This window comes from Bos indicus x Bos taurus, chromosome 19 (genome assembly GCF_003369695.1).
Source record: "Bos indicus x Bos taurus breed Angus x Brahman F1 hybrid chromosome 19, Bos_hybrid_MaternalHap_v2.0, whole genome shotgun sequence".
Lineage (NCBI taxonomy): Eukaryota > Metazoa > Chordata > Mammalia > Artiodactyla > Bovidae > Bos > Bos indicus x Bos taurus.
The window spans coordinates 50,832,542-50,848,030 of NC_040094.1; the positions used below are offsets into that span (position 1 = coordinate 50,832,542).

Below are 15,489 nucleotides of genomic sequence, written 5' to 3' on the forward strand. Positions count from 1 at the left end.
CCCAGCAGTGGGATTGCTAATTCTTGAATGGACATGACACTTCACAAATAATATATAAATGGCCAATTAGTCCATGAAAAAGGTTTCATCACTATTATCAGAGAAATGAAAACTAACCTCTGCACACCCACTGGAAGGGTTAAAAGGAATGTCTGAAATTCCAAATCACGGGGAGGACGTGGACCACCAGACACATATTCATTGTTCTTGGGAGTGTAAACATGGTGCCTCCTCTCTCGAAAGTTGTTGGACCTTATTTTATTTATTAATACCTGCCCCATTACCCAGGAATTCCATGTCTAGGTGTTTATCCATGAGAAATGAATGAATTGAGCAACAGTTCTCTATTAGCAGCCAAGAGCGGGAGCAACCCAGATGCCGGTCAGCAGGTGATCGATAAGCACCGCTATAACGGAGCACTGCTCAACAACTGATACCTGCCAGACCAGGATTAATGTAAAAAAAAAATATATATATATATGTATATGTATGTATGTATATGATTAGTAAGAGAAACCGGATACAAAAGCACACACACTTCTGCAACAGGCAGAACTAGTCCACAGGGACAAAAACGAGACTGTTCTCCTCAGGGGAGGGAGGTAGCAGAAACTTCCTGGGGTGATGGAGGTGCCCCACCTCTTGATAGGGCTGGGGGTGACCTGGGTACGTGTTTGTCATAACCACCTGACTTGTATGTATACCTAAGCTCCTTGCTCTTATTCTATGTGGATCTCATTAAACATTACCAAACTGTCTGGCAGGTATACCTCAGGGAAGTAACCACGTTCCCACCATCCATAAAACGGAGTTGGAAACGCTGGGTGAATAAAATGCAAAGACAGTTTTTCTGGACACAAGTCTTCTGCAGAGCTGAGAAGTGCTTGGACACCTTAGATGCTCTGCAGGGCTAAGAAATGCCTGGGCCTCTAGGATCTCTTCCACTGTCTCCTGAAGGTTCACGTGTGTGTGTCCTCGTACTAGCTGCTGTGAAGCAGGTGATGTGGAGGCGGGTCTGTGGCGACCCTGGTGGTGGCCCGCCGCGCCTCGCCATGGTGTGCCCGTGTACCTGGGGGCAGCTGTCCGGCCAGATGGCTCGTGCCACACACACCCTCCTCCTGTTCTCATGCGATAAGTCTTTTATGCCAGGACTCTTCTCTTTTCGCAGCGTGAGGCTTTGCCACCCACAGTGTAAAAGAGGTGATCTCATGTTAGTTTCTGTGTCGGATTAAAGTCTTTGAGCAGCAAAACCTCACAGAGCAGCGAGCGCTAATTACACCTTCAGGCTTGTCAATAATTGAACTCCTTCAAAGTCTTTCCCCAAAAGCCCTATGAGAGGCTCCCTGAATCTTGTCCTTTACATTTTAAATTGAGAATGATCAACATTTATATCACTTAACAGTTTCACTATGAAATACTTCCAACAGCCAGAGGCATGGAGGAATCGTCTTTAAGATGAAGTCACCCATTTCCCCAAATCTCCTGCATCTCCCAGGTTCCATTTCCTGGTGTCCCAAGCGGGAAGTTTATTTTCCACAGGACCCATTTCTTTATACTTGGACCACGTGTGATGTCCTCTAACCAGTATACTTTCCCTCTTTAAAAAATGTGATGTTGGCGGCACATTCTGCCTCATTGTTTCTGAAAGTGGCAGGTGCTGGACACCAGGGTGGCCAGGTCTCCCTTGGGCTCCTGTGCCTGGTATCCCCCACATTTCCTGAGCACGTGGACATGAGCCGGGCACGTCTGAGGGCCCATGTGGAGCAAGGAGTGTGACCTTGTCTTCCAGGCTCCTGGGTTCAGCCACTCAGCCAACAGCTGCAGCGCTGCCGCTCCCCCCAGCCTCAACCTGGGCCCCAGACCAGGGGCACTTGTGGGGCGGGCTCTGGGTCAGGGAGGAAGGCCTGGGGTATCACAGGCCTGCCCTCCTGGCTCACACCCCTCACCCACCCCTCACCCCCGCAGGACCACCATCTGGGCCCACCGTGTCCGCTTCCTGGAAGAGCAGGCCCTGCCCCACTGGGCAACCTTCACCATCTGGAACGCGGGCCGGCAGGGCCGCCGGCTCTACCGCAGCCTGACGGCGGGCTCACAGCGCAAGGTGGGGGCCTGCCCCTGCACCACCCCCCGCCCCAGCCCCATCCCTGCCTGTCAGGCAGCACTGCCCCCGCTGCCCCTGAGGCTGTGTGCTGTGTCCTTCCCAGGTGGCTGCCTTCTGCGACGTGGACGAGAACAAGATCAGAAAGGGCTTCTACTGCTACGAGGGCTCTCAGGTGCGGGCCCCCCCTACACCCCCGCCCGGGAGTCACTCACACCACACCTGGCCCACTGCTGGGTGCCATCCCAGGACTTTTGAGTAGACACTACCCAGAACCTTCCTCCTGGGGAAAGGCCATCTGAGCCCAGATAGCTGCCAGGCTTGGCAGAGGCAGCCCCCAGGCTCCCGGGGTCTCTAGGACCCCAGAGGGCCCCTGTGCCTGCCCCCCGCTGCCCCCAGCCCCACTGAAGATGCTATTCACAGGCTTGGGTCTCCGCTGCCTGCCTCGGGAGTCCTGGGGCAGGTGTCGATGGCTGGGCCAGGGTGTTGGGGAGCAGATCCAGTCCTGGGTCCGGCTGTGGCCCTGGTGCCCATCTGAGGGTGTCAAACTGTGAACAGGGCAGCTGTGGGGGAGCAGGGAGCAACACGGGGCAGCCCATGACCCTCCTCTCCTCTCAGGAAAGGCCCAAGCCCCGGATCCCAGTCCTGCACTTCCGAGCTGCACGGCCACCCTTTGTCATCTGCGTGAAGCTGGTGAGTATCAGCTCTCCTCCCACGTGTGGCTAGGACAGCCCCAGGGTCAGGTAGTATGGCGTGTCCACCAGGAGGGCGTGGGCTAGGATGGCAGGAGGCAACCGCTGCTCTGGGCGTGGGGGCAGGAGGGTGGTCTGCATGCGGGCGGGGACGGGTACAACAGGGCCACCTCCAGCCAGGCCCGGGGTGTCGGGGAGGCGGCAGTGCCCTATAAGCAGGCTGCATTTCCCACGAGGCTGCCCAGCTGCACCCGTGTGGCCCTGCACGCGCGCACCCACTGGGTGACCAGCGTCCTGGCGGTTTTCTCCATCACACTCTCGCCTTTCTTATTTGCGGCTGCACGGGACAGGTGCTTGTTTCTCAGCTCCAGACTGGACACTGGGGTCCTGCATGGAGGGGACGAGCTGGGTCCTTGAACTACCCTCTCCTCGTGGGGGTCTCACTCCTGGTATGCGAGTTTCCATCATGAAGCCCACTGGTGGGCTCTGGTGATGGCAACCTTCTCTTGACTTTGGAGCCCTCAGCCAGCTGGCCTGCCCGTCTCTTCTCCTTGGTTTCTGGGAGCCTGGCATCGAGGGTGCTGGCCCTTGGTTGACTGGTGTTCAGCACATTTTCTCTGAACAACAAGACAAGTTGTGACTTGTCTTTTCACAGGTTATTCCCAGAAAAACTTACTTTTAACACAGTACATTTATCAGCTTTTCTCATGAACACTTCTAGTGTCCCCCCCATTTTGGAACTTCCTCCTTGTGGTCAGAAAGATAGTCACAGATGAAGGTGTAAAGTGTCCTTAACCCACCTGGACTGTAGGGCCAGTCCTCTGGGCTCGTGTAGGATGGGGCTGCCCCAAAGTGTCCCCGGGGGCCAGGGGGCAGTGCTGGGTGAATGAGCAGGGCCCTGTGCTGTGCCCTGGGGACGTGCCACGGTGCACAGATGTGCACACAGGCGGCTGCTTCCAGCCTCTGAGGTTGGAACTTCAATAACAAGGGTGGCAGGCCAGAGGCCTTCCTGGAGGCAGCGGCTTTTGCAGAAGGGAGGCAGTGTTCATTCAACAGTTAGGCAACAGCAGCAGGGAAGCGGGCAGGACCCGCCTCTCACCCTCACCTCAAGTGCAGACGCTCGCTGAGTCTTGGACTCGGGGAGCCCATGGGTCCCACACACACTTTCACAGCAAAGGTGGCCTGCTCTGCAGTGGACAAGCCCGTGGAGGGCACCGGAGAAAGGAGAGCCCTTCGCTGGTGACTGGTTTTAAGATCCCAGGCCTCCTCCTGTGCCTCCTTCTGCACTGCAGCGCTACTCACAGCTTCCAAGTGCGGTTTACTCTGTGGTCCAGGGGTCCCCCAGACCGGCCAGGGCAGCCCACGCTGATGGGGGATGTTGCTTCCCTGAGGCTGTGCTCCCACGGGGCTCGAGCTGACATGGGAGGTGTTGAAGCGTGTTGGTCAGACGGGGGGTCCCGTGCGGGGCTGGAGCACAGGCTGGGCATCCCTATTCTTCTCATCACTCAAAGCACCGCTGTGGTGAAGTCACCCAACTGTTGGGAGAGCGGTGGGAGGACAGGCTGAGCCCAGGAGCCTGGCGCAGGGAGTGGCCTCAGAGCACCAGCTGGTCCCGCGTGGCTGGGCTCCAGCCCCACAGAAGCTGCGAGGCCGTAGAGGTGAGGTTCCCACTGCTCTTGGTGACTTTGCACCACGGGTGAGCTGAACACGCAGACCAGGACACAGCTTCAGGGGCACAACAGGCTCTGTCAGTCTGAACACGGCCACGTGAACTCAGTTCAGGTCCGATTTCCGTGGGGCGTGTTCTCAGTTCTCTCAGACACAGACCTGCGGTGGAATCGCTGGTCTTGGGGCAACTTATGCTCCACCCGTCGCCCAGAGGTCCCAGTTTCCCACATCCTCACCCACCTCGTGACGTGTGTGTTCATCACAGTTGTCCTGGTGGGTGACATGGCTGTCATGGTGGTTTTGATTTGCGTCTGACAACTGAGGACTCAGAGCATCTTTTCATGGGCTTGTTAGACATTTTTCTGTCTCCTCTGGGGAACTGTCTGTTCAAGTCCTTGGCCCATTTTCTGATCAAGTTGTCTTTTGATCGAGTCCTGAGAGTTCTCTATAGTTCCAGGTTCAAGTCCCCGATTAGATGCTTCAGCAAAAGTTTTTTCCTACCCCGTGAGCTGTCTTTTCACTCTCTTAATGGTGTCCTTTGGTGCACAGAAGTGCTTAACTTTGACAAAGTCCATTTTATCAAATTGTAAAGAATGCTCTTTCTTTTTGGCTGGGTTTGGTCTTGCTTGTAGCCTGTGGGATCTCTCGTGGTGGTACCTGGGCTCGACAGCTGCAGCAGGCAGACTTAGTCGCCCCACGACCTTAGTTCCCCAACTAGGAACTGAATGCAGATCCCCTGCTTTGGAAGGCAATTTCTCAACCGCTAGACCACCAGGGATGTCCCCATTTTATCTATTTTAAATCTGACTGCTCCTGTTTGGTGTCACAGCTAAGAAAAGAGCACCCAATCCGGGGTCATGAAGATTTACCCCTGTGCTTCCTTCTACGAGTTTTATGGTTTCTGCCCCTTCATTTAGGTCTTGGACCCATTTTGAGTTGATGTTTGTGTGTGGGGCCAGCAGGGGCCAGTTTCATACTTTTGCTGGTGGCCCTGCAGTGACGGTCCCGGGGCCAGGTGGCCAGATGGCTCCAGTCCCAACCTGTCACCCTGAGGTTTTCTTCAGACTGTTTGCCAGGTTGAACCTGTTATTAAACTAACGCTACATAGCAAGCTACAAACTTAGCCTTAAACAACACACGTTTATTATTACCTCACGTTTCTGTGGGTCAGAGGTCCAGGCACCACAGGTGGGTTTCAGCTTCAGGTGAGAGCGGTGGAGCCTGCCGGGGACGCGCTCTCATTGGGAGGCTCATGTGTGGCAGGTTGGCTTCCAGACTCTCATGGTCACTGGCAGCAGTCAGAGCTCAAGGATGTTGGCCAAGGGCCTCAGTGCTTTGCTGGCTGTTTGCCACCCGCCCCCACTCCCCCCTGTGATGGCAGCTTATTCTGTGAAAGCCAACAAGGGGCTGGGTCTGTAGCAAGACGCCCGTCACAGTAACGCATGACCTAATCATGGAGTGTCTACTAGAAGCAGGGGCTCCACGGGGTGCCGGCACTGGGTCAGGGGCATGGCTTTCTGGGGCCTGGCACAGGGACGGACTCACTGCTCCTGTGGCCCTCACCCACCTGGTCTTGGGTTTCCTGGTTTGAAAGCAGTTTCCTGAGAGACCAAGATAAGCGATGTACCAAGTTACCAGGGACCCTGGATGAATGATGATGGGGCTGAAAGGAGCAGTTGTAACGTGAAAACTTAGAACTATACACAGACAATACCTAACTTTTCAAATAAGATGGGTTCTCTTAAGGGTCTACTTCTCAGGGACCCACAATAGCCAGGAAGCAGACACCCCACCCATGCAAACCTTCCCTGGGGAGCAGACATTGGGTGGGGGGGGAGCGCTGTTCCCGCCCCGCCACCTGCTCTGTGCCTTTGGAGGGTCCAGAGGCAGAAACGCAAACACAGACGTGTAAGTGATTTTTATTTTTGGACACACCACACCACATGGCGTGCAGGCTCTTCCTCAACCAGGGGTCAAACCCTTGCCCCCTGCAGAGAGAGAGAGTGTGTGTGTGTTAAACCAGCATCAGCATGTTGTACATACTTATTCTGTATTTTGCTTTTTCACCTAATGGTATATCTTGGAGTTAATTCCACATAAAGCCCCTGGCGCCGCCTAACCCTGTTGTGCTTGCCTTCACCATGAAGGGAGCTTTCTTTCCAGCACATGCGGCCAAAGCATTGAGCCCCAATTGCTGTCCTGAGCCCCAACTCCCCCAACCTGCGATCAAGGCAGATTCTAGCCTTGTTTCTTCATTGTTTCCTAAAAAAATTAAAAGCTTAAAAAAAAAACAAAAAACTACCCAAACAACACTATCTCACCCCAAATTTCCAGATATCCCATCAGTGTTGAAATCTGCCCTGTAGGTGTGTTTTATCTTTTCATGCTTGTGTGCTGGAATGCAGACCCGCGGTAACCTCCGTCTCCCTCGCTTTCTTGCGACCTCTTTGTTGCCAAAACTGGCTTGTGGGGTAACGTGTTTCTAGGGGCTCAGGTCCAGGGTTCCTTGTGCCGGCAGGAACGCCTCCTTCACTGCTGGCTAGAGGAGCTTCTGGGGGAATCACGTCCCTTGTCCTAAAAATATCTGCATCCCACTCAATTATACAGATGTTTCATACATTTATTATCCAGATATTATGTTATTATATTACAGAAAATGTACAGAATGTATCACCCTGCAGACCTTTTTGGCCAACCCAATACTTACTGATGTAGCTTTAGGCCATTTTTACTCTTTGCTGTTAGAAATAACGCTACATATCTTTATATACGCATAATTTTGCTCAAGTGGCTACACGCTTAGGAGAAATGTTTGAAAGGTGCTGGTCAACGAGCATGCCCGCCATCAGCCATGAGACCAGCCATTCCATCCCTGGAGGCTGAGCCAGTTTACACCCCCACCAGTGACCCTTCTCCAGTGGGACCCGACGTCCCGTCTTTGCAAGCTGCTGGTGAGAAACAGTAAGTTTATGGTTCCAACCAGCAATGTCATGTTGTGGGTAAGGAGGGCGTCTCTTCACACATTCGTAATCATCTTTATTTCCCCTTGGTACATTATCCTTTGCATTGGCCTGTTTCTCTGATGGTCTCAGTATTTTTCTTTATGTAGCAACAAAAACCAACCACTGTCTGTGAAGAGCTGCAGATTCTTCTGTGCCATTTGACTGAATTTGTATCTTTGGCCACTTGGAAATTTTTTATTCAGGTATAGTCAAAATAGTTTTTCCTTTTAAGACTTTTAGATGTCTTATTCATTCTAAGACAATCATTCCTCATGAGACTTTATAAAAACATTATCTAAGTCTGGTCCTCAGACTCCGGTATTTTCCTTATATCTTCGATACAACTGGAATTTATTTTGCTATAAAGACTCTCTCTTTCCATGAGGACCCTCAGTTGTCCCCACATCGTTTGGTGAGGCGCCCATGTCTTTGCCTGTTGGGAAGTGCCGTCTTGGTGTGTGAGGTATGAATGTGGATGTGGAGCTACTTCTGGAGTCCTGGCCTTTTTCTACTCATCTGTCTGCTTTGCATCATTACTGACTGTAGCTTTATAATGTTCACCACCGAGTGCAGCTAGTCTTCCTTCATTATTCTTTTAGAACTTTTCTCGCATTTCTTCTGTTTACCCTTCAAGGCTGTGCCAGGTCTTAGCTGTGGCATGTGGGATCTAGTTCCCTGACCAAGGATCGAACCCAGCACACCTACATTGGGAGTGTGCAGTCTTAGCCACCGAACCATCAGGGAAGTCCCTCTCACATTTTTCTTTGATAAACTTTATTGTGAACTTTTCACACCTTTAGGAAATGGCCAAAGTGTGGCCTATCAGCTGCATCTGTAAATGTAGTTTTACCAGAACAGAGGCGTAAATACGAACCACCTGCCCTTGAAGAAAACTGAGGCATTTGTTCCAGAACCTGCCACACAGTTTAATAGATGACGAGCCATCCCCCAGCACTGCCTGGTTCTGTGGTTCATACTTTCTCAGCTAGTCCTTCCAGGCAGAGTGCATGGTCCTGGCTTGTGTGATGGAGTCGGCTGTGCCCTCTGGGGTCCGGCCTCCTCCACATCAAGCTAGCGGCCAGCTGTTCTCTTCTTGGTGTTGTGGGATCCAGCCATGGGCGTCACACCAGAGCTTTGTGTGGAGGGTCCTGACTGCTGTCCTCGGCTTGTGGGATGGCCATGTCTTCTGTTTTGCTAGACAAGGCCTAGGGAGTGGCCAGGCCAGGGGACACGCCTGGAGGCAGGAGGGTTCCGAGGCCCCACAGCTAGACGGTGGGGTTCGTTTCTGTCTGATCATTGGCAAGGCTGAGACCTTTCCCACATCAGGTGTGTGGATTTCCTCCCCTGACATTTCTGATCAGCTCGTCTATGGGATTGTGTGTTTCATGACCTGTAGAAGTCCCCTGTACCCTCTGGGTTCTCGTCCTTGTTGGTTTTGTCTGACCTTTCTGTTGTCTTAAGGAGGTCTGTCCACTCATGGAAGCATCTAACTTGAACAGTTTTGTGAAGTCAGTCCCCTCCCCAGGTCAGGGACGGGCCTGCCTGCCCGGTGGCCCCTCTATCAACCCAGGTCTGTGACCGGGCTGGCCCTGAACCCACATGTGTTTCCTTTGAAAACTGGAGATAACGGGAGGAGAAAAGGGGGGCTGAGACCAGGCAGCAAGTAGAGAACAGAATGTGGAAATTCCAGTTGTTTTCCAGGTAGAATGGTTTCCATTCAAATGCTTCTAGCAAAACTTAGGTAATAGCAGTAGCTGCAGAAACGGCCGAGGACAAGGGGGCGCCTCCATGTGGGGTCCCAGGAGAGGTGACACCCAATGGGAGGGACGTGGTGGTCAGGTCACCCCTCCCCCGTCCCGCTAGAGACGCCTGCCCTGCTGGTTATGGAGGCAGGAGGGAACCCGGCAGGTGGTGCTGGGACGAAGGACAGGTGCCTGCAAGCATTTCCCCAAACCCGCTGTGGCCCACACAGGAGGGCTGGGGATCCATGGGGTGGCCACCAGGCAGGCTCGGCCGAAGGGTTTCGGACCACCGAGTCCCGTGCCAGAAAGGTCCCAGGGCGCCAGCAAGGTCCCAGGGCAGACGTGGGCGGAGCCTGCCTGCTGCAGGGCCACGGCTTGTCACAGCCATGGGGACAGCCTGGGGTGGGGGGTAGGAAGGGCTCTGCCTGCAGCTGGTTGTAGAGTCACAGGCTCTGTCCCCGGGCCGCCTCCCACCTGTGGCCCGAGGAGGGCATGGGGCAGGGGGACATCAGAGAGACCCTGGGATCAAGTCAGGAGCGGGGAAGCTGGGTCTGCCCTGGACCCAGGCACGAGTGAAAGGGACTGCCCACGTGAACCTCACCTGAGTCCCCGGGGTGGGTCAGCCACCACCTGCAGCGGGGGGCCAAAGGCAGGGTGGGTGGAGGCCCCTCAGAGGACCCCCTGCCCCCCATCTCCCTGGTGACCAGTGAGACACAGTGCCCAGGGGATTCCCTTCAGGCCCCTCTGTCCTCTCAGCCGTGGAACAGGAGTTCATAGGGAGCACCTTGGGGTCCCCGGCGCAGGCTGGACAGAGTTGACCTGTCGCTCTTCCCACAGGACCTCACGGGGGGCGCGTTTGAGGACAACCTGAGGTCGCTGAACCTGCAGGAGGGCCGGGACTTCCTTCACTTCAGCTGACAGACCCGTGGCAGCTGCTCCCAGGTATGTACGAGGCCCCCAGCAGCTGCAGCCCAGGGCTGAGGGCCAGCAGGGAAGGAGGGCCCCACATGCATGTGGCGGGTGGTGCCCAGATGCCCCACAAACCCCACTCACCAAGAGGGTGCTCAGTGTTCTACGTGTGGTCTGCGCCCCACCGTGTATTTCTGACGTGTCCACACATGTACACACACAGACTAAGACCCGGAACAGCTCCTCTGCTGGGGGCAGGGGCTTGGCTGCCCACCACGCCCTCCGCAGCATCCCTCACGTCAGTGGCACCAGCAGCTTGTACTGGTCACTCCCAGCTCCCCATGGCCACGAACCCCAACGCCCACTTTGTTCCCAGCTTTGCCCTCTGTGCGGTCTGGGTGGATGCGTGGCTCTGTGGGGGTCAGCCTACGTTAGAGACGTGGGTCTGGATGAGGCCCCCGAGGGGACAGAGGCTGTGCGCTGATGCTTGTCCGGTGGGGAGTCAGCCCCTCTCTGAGTGAGGCAGATACCTGGGCAGGGGAGGGAGAGGCCCGTGGTGCCTGGCAGGGGCCGCGGGTGTGAGTGGGCAGGGGAGCGCCTCTTTCTCTGGTTGGTCCTACGCTGGAGGTATGACCAGAACTGGGGAAGGTGGCAGTTCTGACCACGTCCTGGCCGCTGGGGGCCCCCAGCTACAGCAGTCCTGAGTTGAGAAATGGCCGGGCACTGACCATTTCTCCCCTTGGTCTCTCGGTCTCAGGAGCCCAGTGGCTCTCCCCTAAAGGTGATGCTGGTGCCACTGGGCTTGTCTCCTTGATCCAAGAAGAAATCATCGACGTGTTGAATCGTTAGTGTCATCGATGCCAGAGTGATGACTCAGGGATGGAGGCCCTGCCCTAACAGTTCACATGAACGAGGCAATAACTCCTGGCTCTGAGGAGGGTCAAAGGGGCTTGAACAATCAGGAGTGGCCGCGTTGTGAAGCCACGTCTGGTCGGAATTCCCAGCCTTGGTGATTAAAGCACTGCGGTCCCTGTGTGCAGAGGGTCTCGGAAGACCCTTCACAGAATACAAAGGTGGCAGGCAGAGGCAGGAGAACTGGTGTTCTGGCCACAGGGCTCTAAACCTAAAACTGCGTGTATTCACACTGCTGCTGCTGTTAAAATCCTACGTGCTTTTGAAAAATCCACACAGTAGCTGTTATTCTTGTCACGTGGTCACTGTTTGCAGGAATCTGCCTGAAGGTGTTTTTGTCATCACAACTGGGAGGAGCTCCCGCCGGCATCTAGGTTGTGGCTAAATATTCTGCGACGCACAGAACAGTCCCCACAGCAGCTACTCGCCCTCAGTGGCAGCAGTGAAGACTGGAGACCAGCTGTGCACCAAGGGCAGCTGTGCCCCCAGGGTCCTGTTTGTTCCTGCCGCGCGGGCTGAGTCCACACGGCCCCACGCGTCCCGCAAGAGGCAGTCTGTCCTGTGGCCTGGGAGCAGCGGCGCCGTCCTGGCCCGACGGCTGTGCCTCACACATCCTCACCTGTCCGTCCACATCTCTGCTGCATCCAGACCTCAGCCCCGGAGGCAGCAAGGGAGGTGCCGAACCCCCGGCCACGCAAGTGCCCAGGCGGGGAACCTTTACGCACGCTGGCCTCTGGACAGGCCTGCGTGGAGGGAAGAAGCCTGTCTGCTTCACAAACCCCGAGTGTGCACCCACTCTGGACAGATGGGAAAAAGGTACAGACCGTGTGGTTCTTCCACTTCCTGGAGGCCACACGTGGCACAGCTGTGAAGCTGCTGGCCACACCATTCCAGTCCGGGGTCTGAGCTACCACCACAAGTCCCCTGTGTAGATGAAACTGGTCCCCGCAGCATTCAAAACAGTGTCAGCTCCGACTGAACAAAACCACAGGAAGGCAGGTGACTAGCGATGGCCGCGTGCACGGGATGCCAGAACAGGGTGAGGGAGACACTGTCACACCACCCCTCACAGGCCCTGCAAAAGGGCCTGGAGCAGGCGCCCTCTCCCACCCCGGGCCGTGGCGCCTTCTCTGCCCTGTGATCTGACGTTAAGTGTGAGTCTTCTAGAGCCTGTCAGTGAGTAAGACCAAGCCCAGCAAGGCACGGCGGCCGTGGTGACGGGACAGCTGGGGGGCTGCAGCCGGTCTCCCCAGGCCTGTGCTCCCAGGCACCCCTCCCTGTGGGTCTCAGCAGGGGGGTGGGTGGGGAGGGACCTTACACGCCTCTCTGGTTCCAGCTCCCTGACCAGACATCCCTGCTGGCACCAATGGCAGACACAGGCGGGGAGCTTCTCAGCAGGGAATTTTATTAAACAGGGGTTGGGGATGAGGACAGAAGCACCGACAGGCCAGGGCGCTCGGGCGCAGGACGCACGTGAGGAGATGCCACCTCTAGGTAACAGACACCGGGTCCCTCGCACACACCAGCCAGGCTGCCATCCGTCCGCATCTTATCTGTCAACCGTGCCCGGGCTCCTCCTCCCGGCCAGGCAGGCACGAGTTCGCTTCCGGGCCCGGCCTCAGCGGACAGCAGGCTGTGGGGGACACGGGACAGGGCCAGCCGGTCAGTGCTGTCTTCCCAGCCGCCCCTGCGCCCCATTTCTTGCGGAAACTGCATCTGTGCCACTTCCCTGAACATGCCGGGAGCCCTCTGGCCGACACCACCTCTGCACAGTGAGCGGGTGTGGAGGGTGACTGTCCTGTCCCCACCGCTTCACCCATCTTTACAACATTTTCCTAATAATGTTGAAAGCGCGTTTCCTTAGGAAGCCGGTGGTGTGCTTGGCCATCACATGAGGAGACAGATTCAACACTCATCTGGCCACCCTGTCACCAGCAGCATCACCTGGGACCGACTGGGCTGCCCCTGCCCCACACCCGAGGGGGCCTGCAGGCCCCAGAGAAGGCAAGGGCCGTACACTTGTATGGAAGGTGGGGGTGGGGGAGACTTCACCTCAGGAATAACTGCCACAGAGAGGAGAAACGGAGAGTTAAGAGCACAGTGAACCGAAGGGCAATGAAGGGAGAGGTGGCCGAATGGAAGGCACGCCACGGCCACCTGGGCCCTGGGCAGCGAGGGCAGCACAGCTGAGCCCCCTGCGTGGTGCCCCGTTCTGAGTGCAGTACATCAGGAAGGAACGCCGCCGCCGAGCAGCCCCTAGCAGAACAGCAGGAAAACTGCAGAAGTTAACAGAAGGGGAAGCGAGATGGTAAAAACGTCATTAACCACTGCCAACGATGACAAGGAAGGAAAGAAACGACTGAAAAGAAATCGGCAAACCAACCCAATAAAGCCAAAATCACACATTAAATGCAAGTGGAGAAAACACTCAAGCTACCAATAATGGTTGAACTGGATTAAAAGGAGGTAAGACCTATCTACTGTTTATAAGAAACTCAAATATAAGAACATACAGAAATTGGAAGTGAAATAACGAAGAGAGATATACTACATAAACACTAAGCAAAAACTCCACTGTGGCGCTCGACATCACACCAAGGAGACTTAAGGCACGAGGCATCATCACAGATAAACGAGAATGTTCCCACCGGTGTCAATCCGCCAGGAAGACACCACAGACTTTAAAACCTACAGGCACCTGTAGTGAGTGAAAGCGGCTCAGTCGTGTCTGACTCTCTGCCAACCCTGTTGACTGTGTAGCCCGCCAGGCTTCTCTGTCCACGGGATTCTCCAGGCAAGAATACTGGCGTTACGGGTAGACTATCCCTTCTCCAGGGGATCTTAACAACCCGGGAATCAATCCAGAGTCTCCTGCATTGCACGTGGATTTTTTACCAGCTGAGCTACAGGGAACACAGCTTCAAATGCATCACAGAAGTTGAGAAAACTGAAAAGACAAGCTGAGATTTTTCTCAATGATCAACAAAATGGCAACAAAGTACAGTCATACACAGACTGAAAACCAGTCACCTTTCTCAGCACCCACCCCAAAGCTGGGAAACAGAAAAGATCTAGAAGACAAACTTAAATGGTGACTGACGAACAGCTGGTGGCTGAGCGTGGCCGGGCACAAGGATGAGAAGCCCTGGCGGCCTCTCCAAGGAGCTCACACTCCCGCGTGGTTCCCGAGGACCAGGACCAGGAGCGGCTCAGCTTCGGACCTGCTGCTGCAGCAGATCCCTCACGCTCTGGTCACCTCACGCCTGTTCCCCTGAGAGGCTGCAGCAGATCCCTCACACTCCGGTCACCTCACGCCTGTTCCCCTAAGAGGCTGCAGCAGATTCCTCACACTCCGGTCACCTCACACCTGTTCCCCTAAGAGGCTGGCCCTCAACAAAAACACTGGAGAAGGCGATGGCACCCCCTCCAGTACTCTTGCCTGGAAAATCCCATGGGTGGAGGAGCCTGGAGGGCTGCAGTCCATGGGGTCGCTAAGAGTCAGACACGACTGAGCGACTTCACTTTCACTTTTCACTTTCATGCATTGGAGAAGGAAACGGCAACCCACTCCAGTGTTCTTGCCTGGAGAATCCCAGGGACGGGGGAGCCTGGTGGGCTGCCGTCTATGGGGTCACACAGAGTCGGACACGACTGAAGCAACTTAGCAGCAGCAGCAACAAAAACATACCAAATACAAAAAAGGCAAGAGAAAGCAGTCTGAAGAGACAGTGCAGATGTGAGAAGCAGACTCAGAAACGGCAGAGATACTGCAACTATCAGACCAGGAGCCTGACACAACTGGGATCAGCACACCAGGGGCTCTGGTGGGCACCACGGAGGCCACGCAGGGACGGACGTCACCAAGCAGGGACGGAGGGGCCACCAGCACTGCGGGTCAAACAGGTGCCTCCAGTGGGCGCCTCCTAAGGCCAGATGGGGCCAAGGACACGATCAGTGAGCTTGCAGACAGGTCAACAGAAGCTTCCTAAACTGAAAGGCAAAGAGAAACAAAAATGGGGTGGGGGTGGGGGTGGGGGGGTGGAAAATCCAAGAACTGTGGGGCAATTACAAAAGACATGAACATCTCTGCTCCAAAAACCATGAAACACTGAGGGGTCCACGGAGGGACACACCGTGTTCTCGGTCAAGAGACTCGGAGCAGAGACGCCACTTCTCACCTAATGGACCTTCAGGCTGCAGGCAACCTCAGCCAAACTCCCAACAAGCCTATCCTACAGGTGTGGTGCGAACGCAAGGGCTGGGAAGAGAAGACGACCACGAAGCAAAAAGAACCGTGAGGCTGAGATAACTGGGCACCAGGACCCACTGTGAGACTGCAGAGCCCTCCCTGCATCTTGAGGCCTGCATCCGGCGCTGTAGGCTGGCTGGCTCATGGAGGGAGGACGATCCGAGAACGGAGCCACGCGTGTGGCCTGATGCCACCACGCAGCCAGGAGGAGCTGATC

General features: G+C 55.4%; 2 protein-coding genes across 4 annotated transcripts in view; one reads left to right on the top strand and one right to left on the bottom strand.

Moving 5' to 3' along the window:
• B3GNTL1 (UDP-GlcNAc:betaGal beta-1,3-N-acetylglucosaminyltransferase like 1) overlaps positions 1 to 15,489 on the top strand; it is a 125,932-nt gene that overhangs the window by 94,567 nt on the left and 15,876 nt on the right. The window contains exons 9-13 of one of the 3 annotated variants that reach the window (XM_027517762.1): positions 1,966 to 2,101; positions 2,205 to 2,273; positions 2,717 to 2,791; positions 10,040 to 10,144; positions 11,339 to 12,303. In XM_027517762.1, coding sequence (XP_027373563.1) covers positions 1,966 to 2,101; positions 2,205 to 2,273; positions 2,717 to 2,791; positions 10,040 to 10,120 — 361 coding nt within the window. In that variant the 3' untranslated portion in view covers positions 10,121 to 10,144; positions 11,339 to 12,303. Of the gene's footprint in view, positions 1 to 1,965; positions 2,102 to 2,204; positions 2,274 to 2,716; positions 2,792 to 10,039; positions 10,145 to 10,868; positions 11,298 to 11,338; positions 12,304 to 15,489 lie in introns of those variants that run through there. The other 2 variants (XM_027517761.1, XR_003506762.1) reach the window with 2 other exon arrangements.
• TBCD (tubulin folding cofactor D) overlaps positions 12,412 to 15,489 on the bottom strand; it is a 148,489-nt gene continuing 145,411 nt past the window's right edge. The window contains exon 39 of the mRNA XM_027517757.1: positions 12,412 to 12,656. Coding sequence (XP_027373558.1) covers positions 12,642 to 12,656 — 15 coding nt within the window. The 3' untranslated portion in view covers positions 12,412 to 12,641. The remainder of the gene's footprint in view (positions 12,657 to 15,489) is intronic.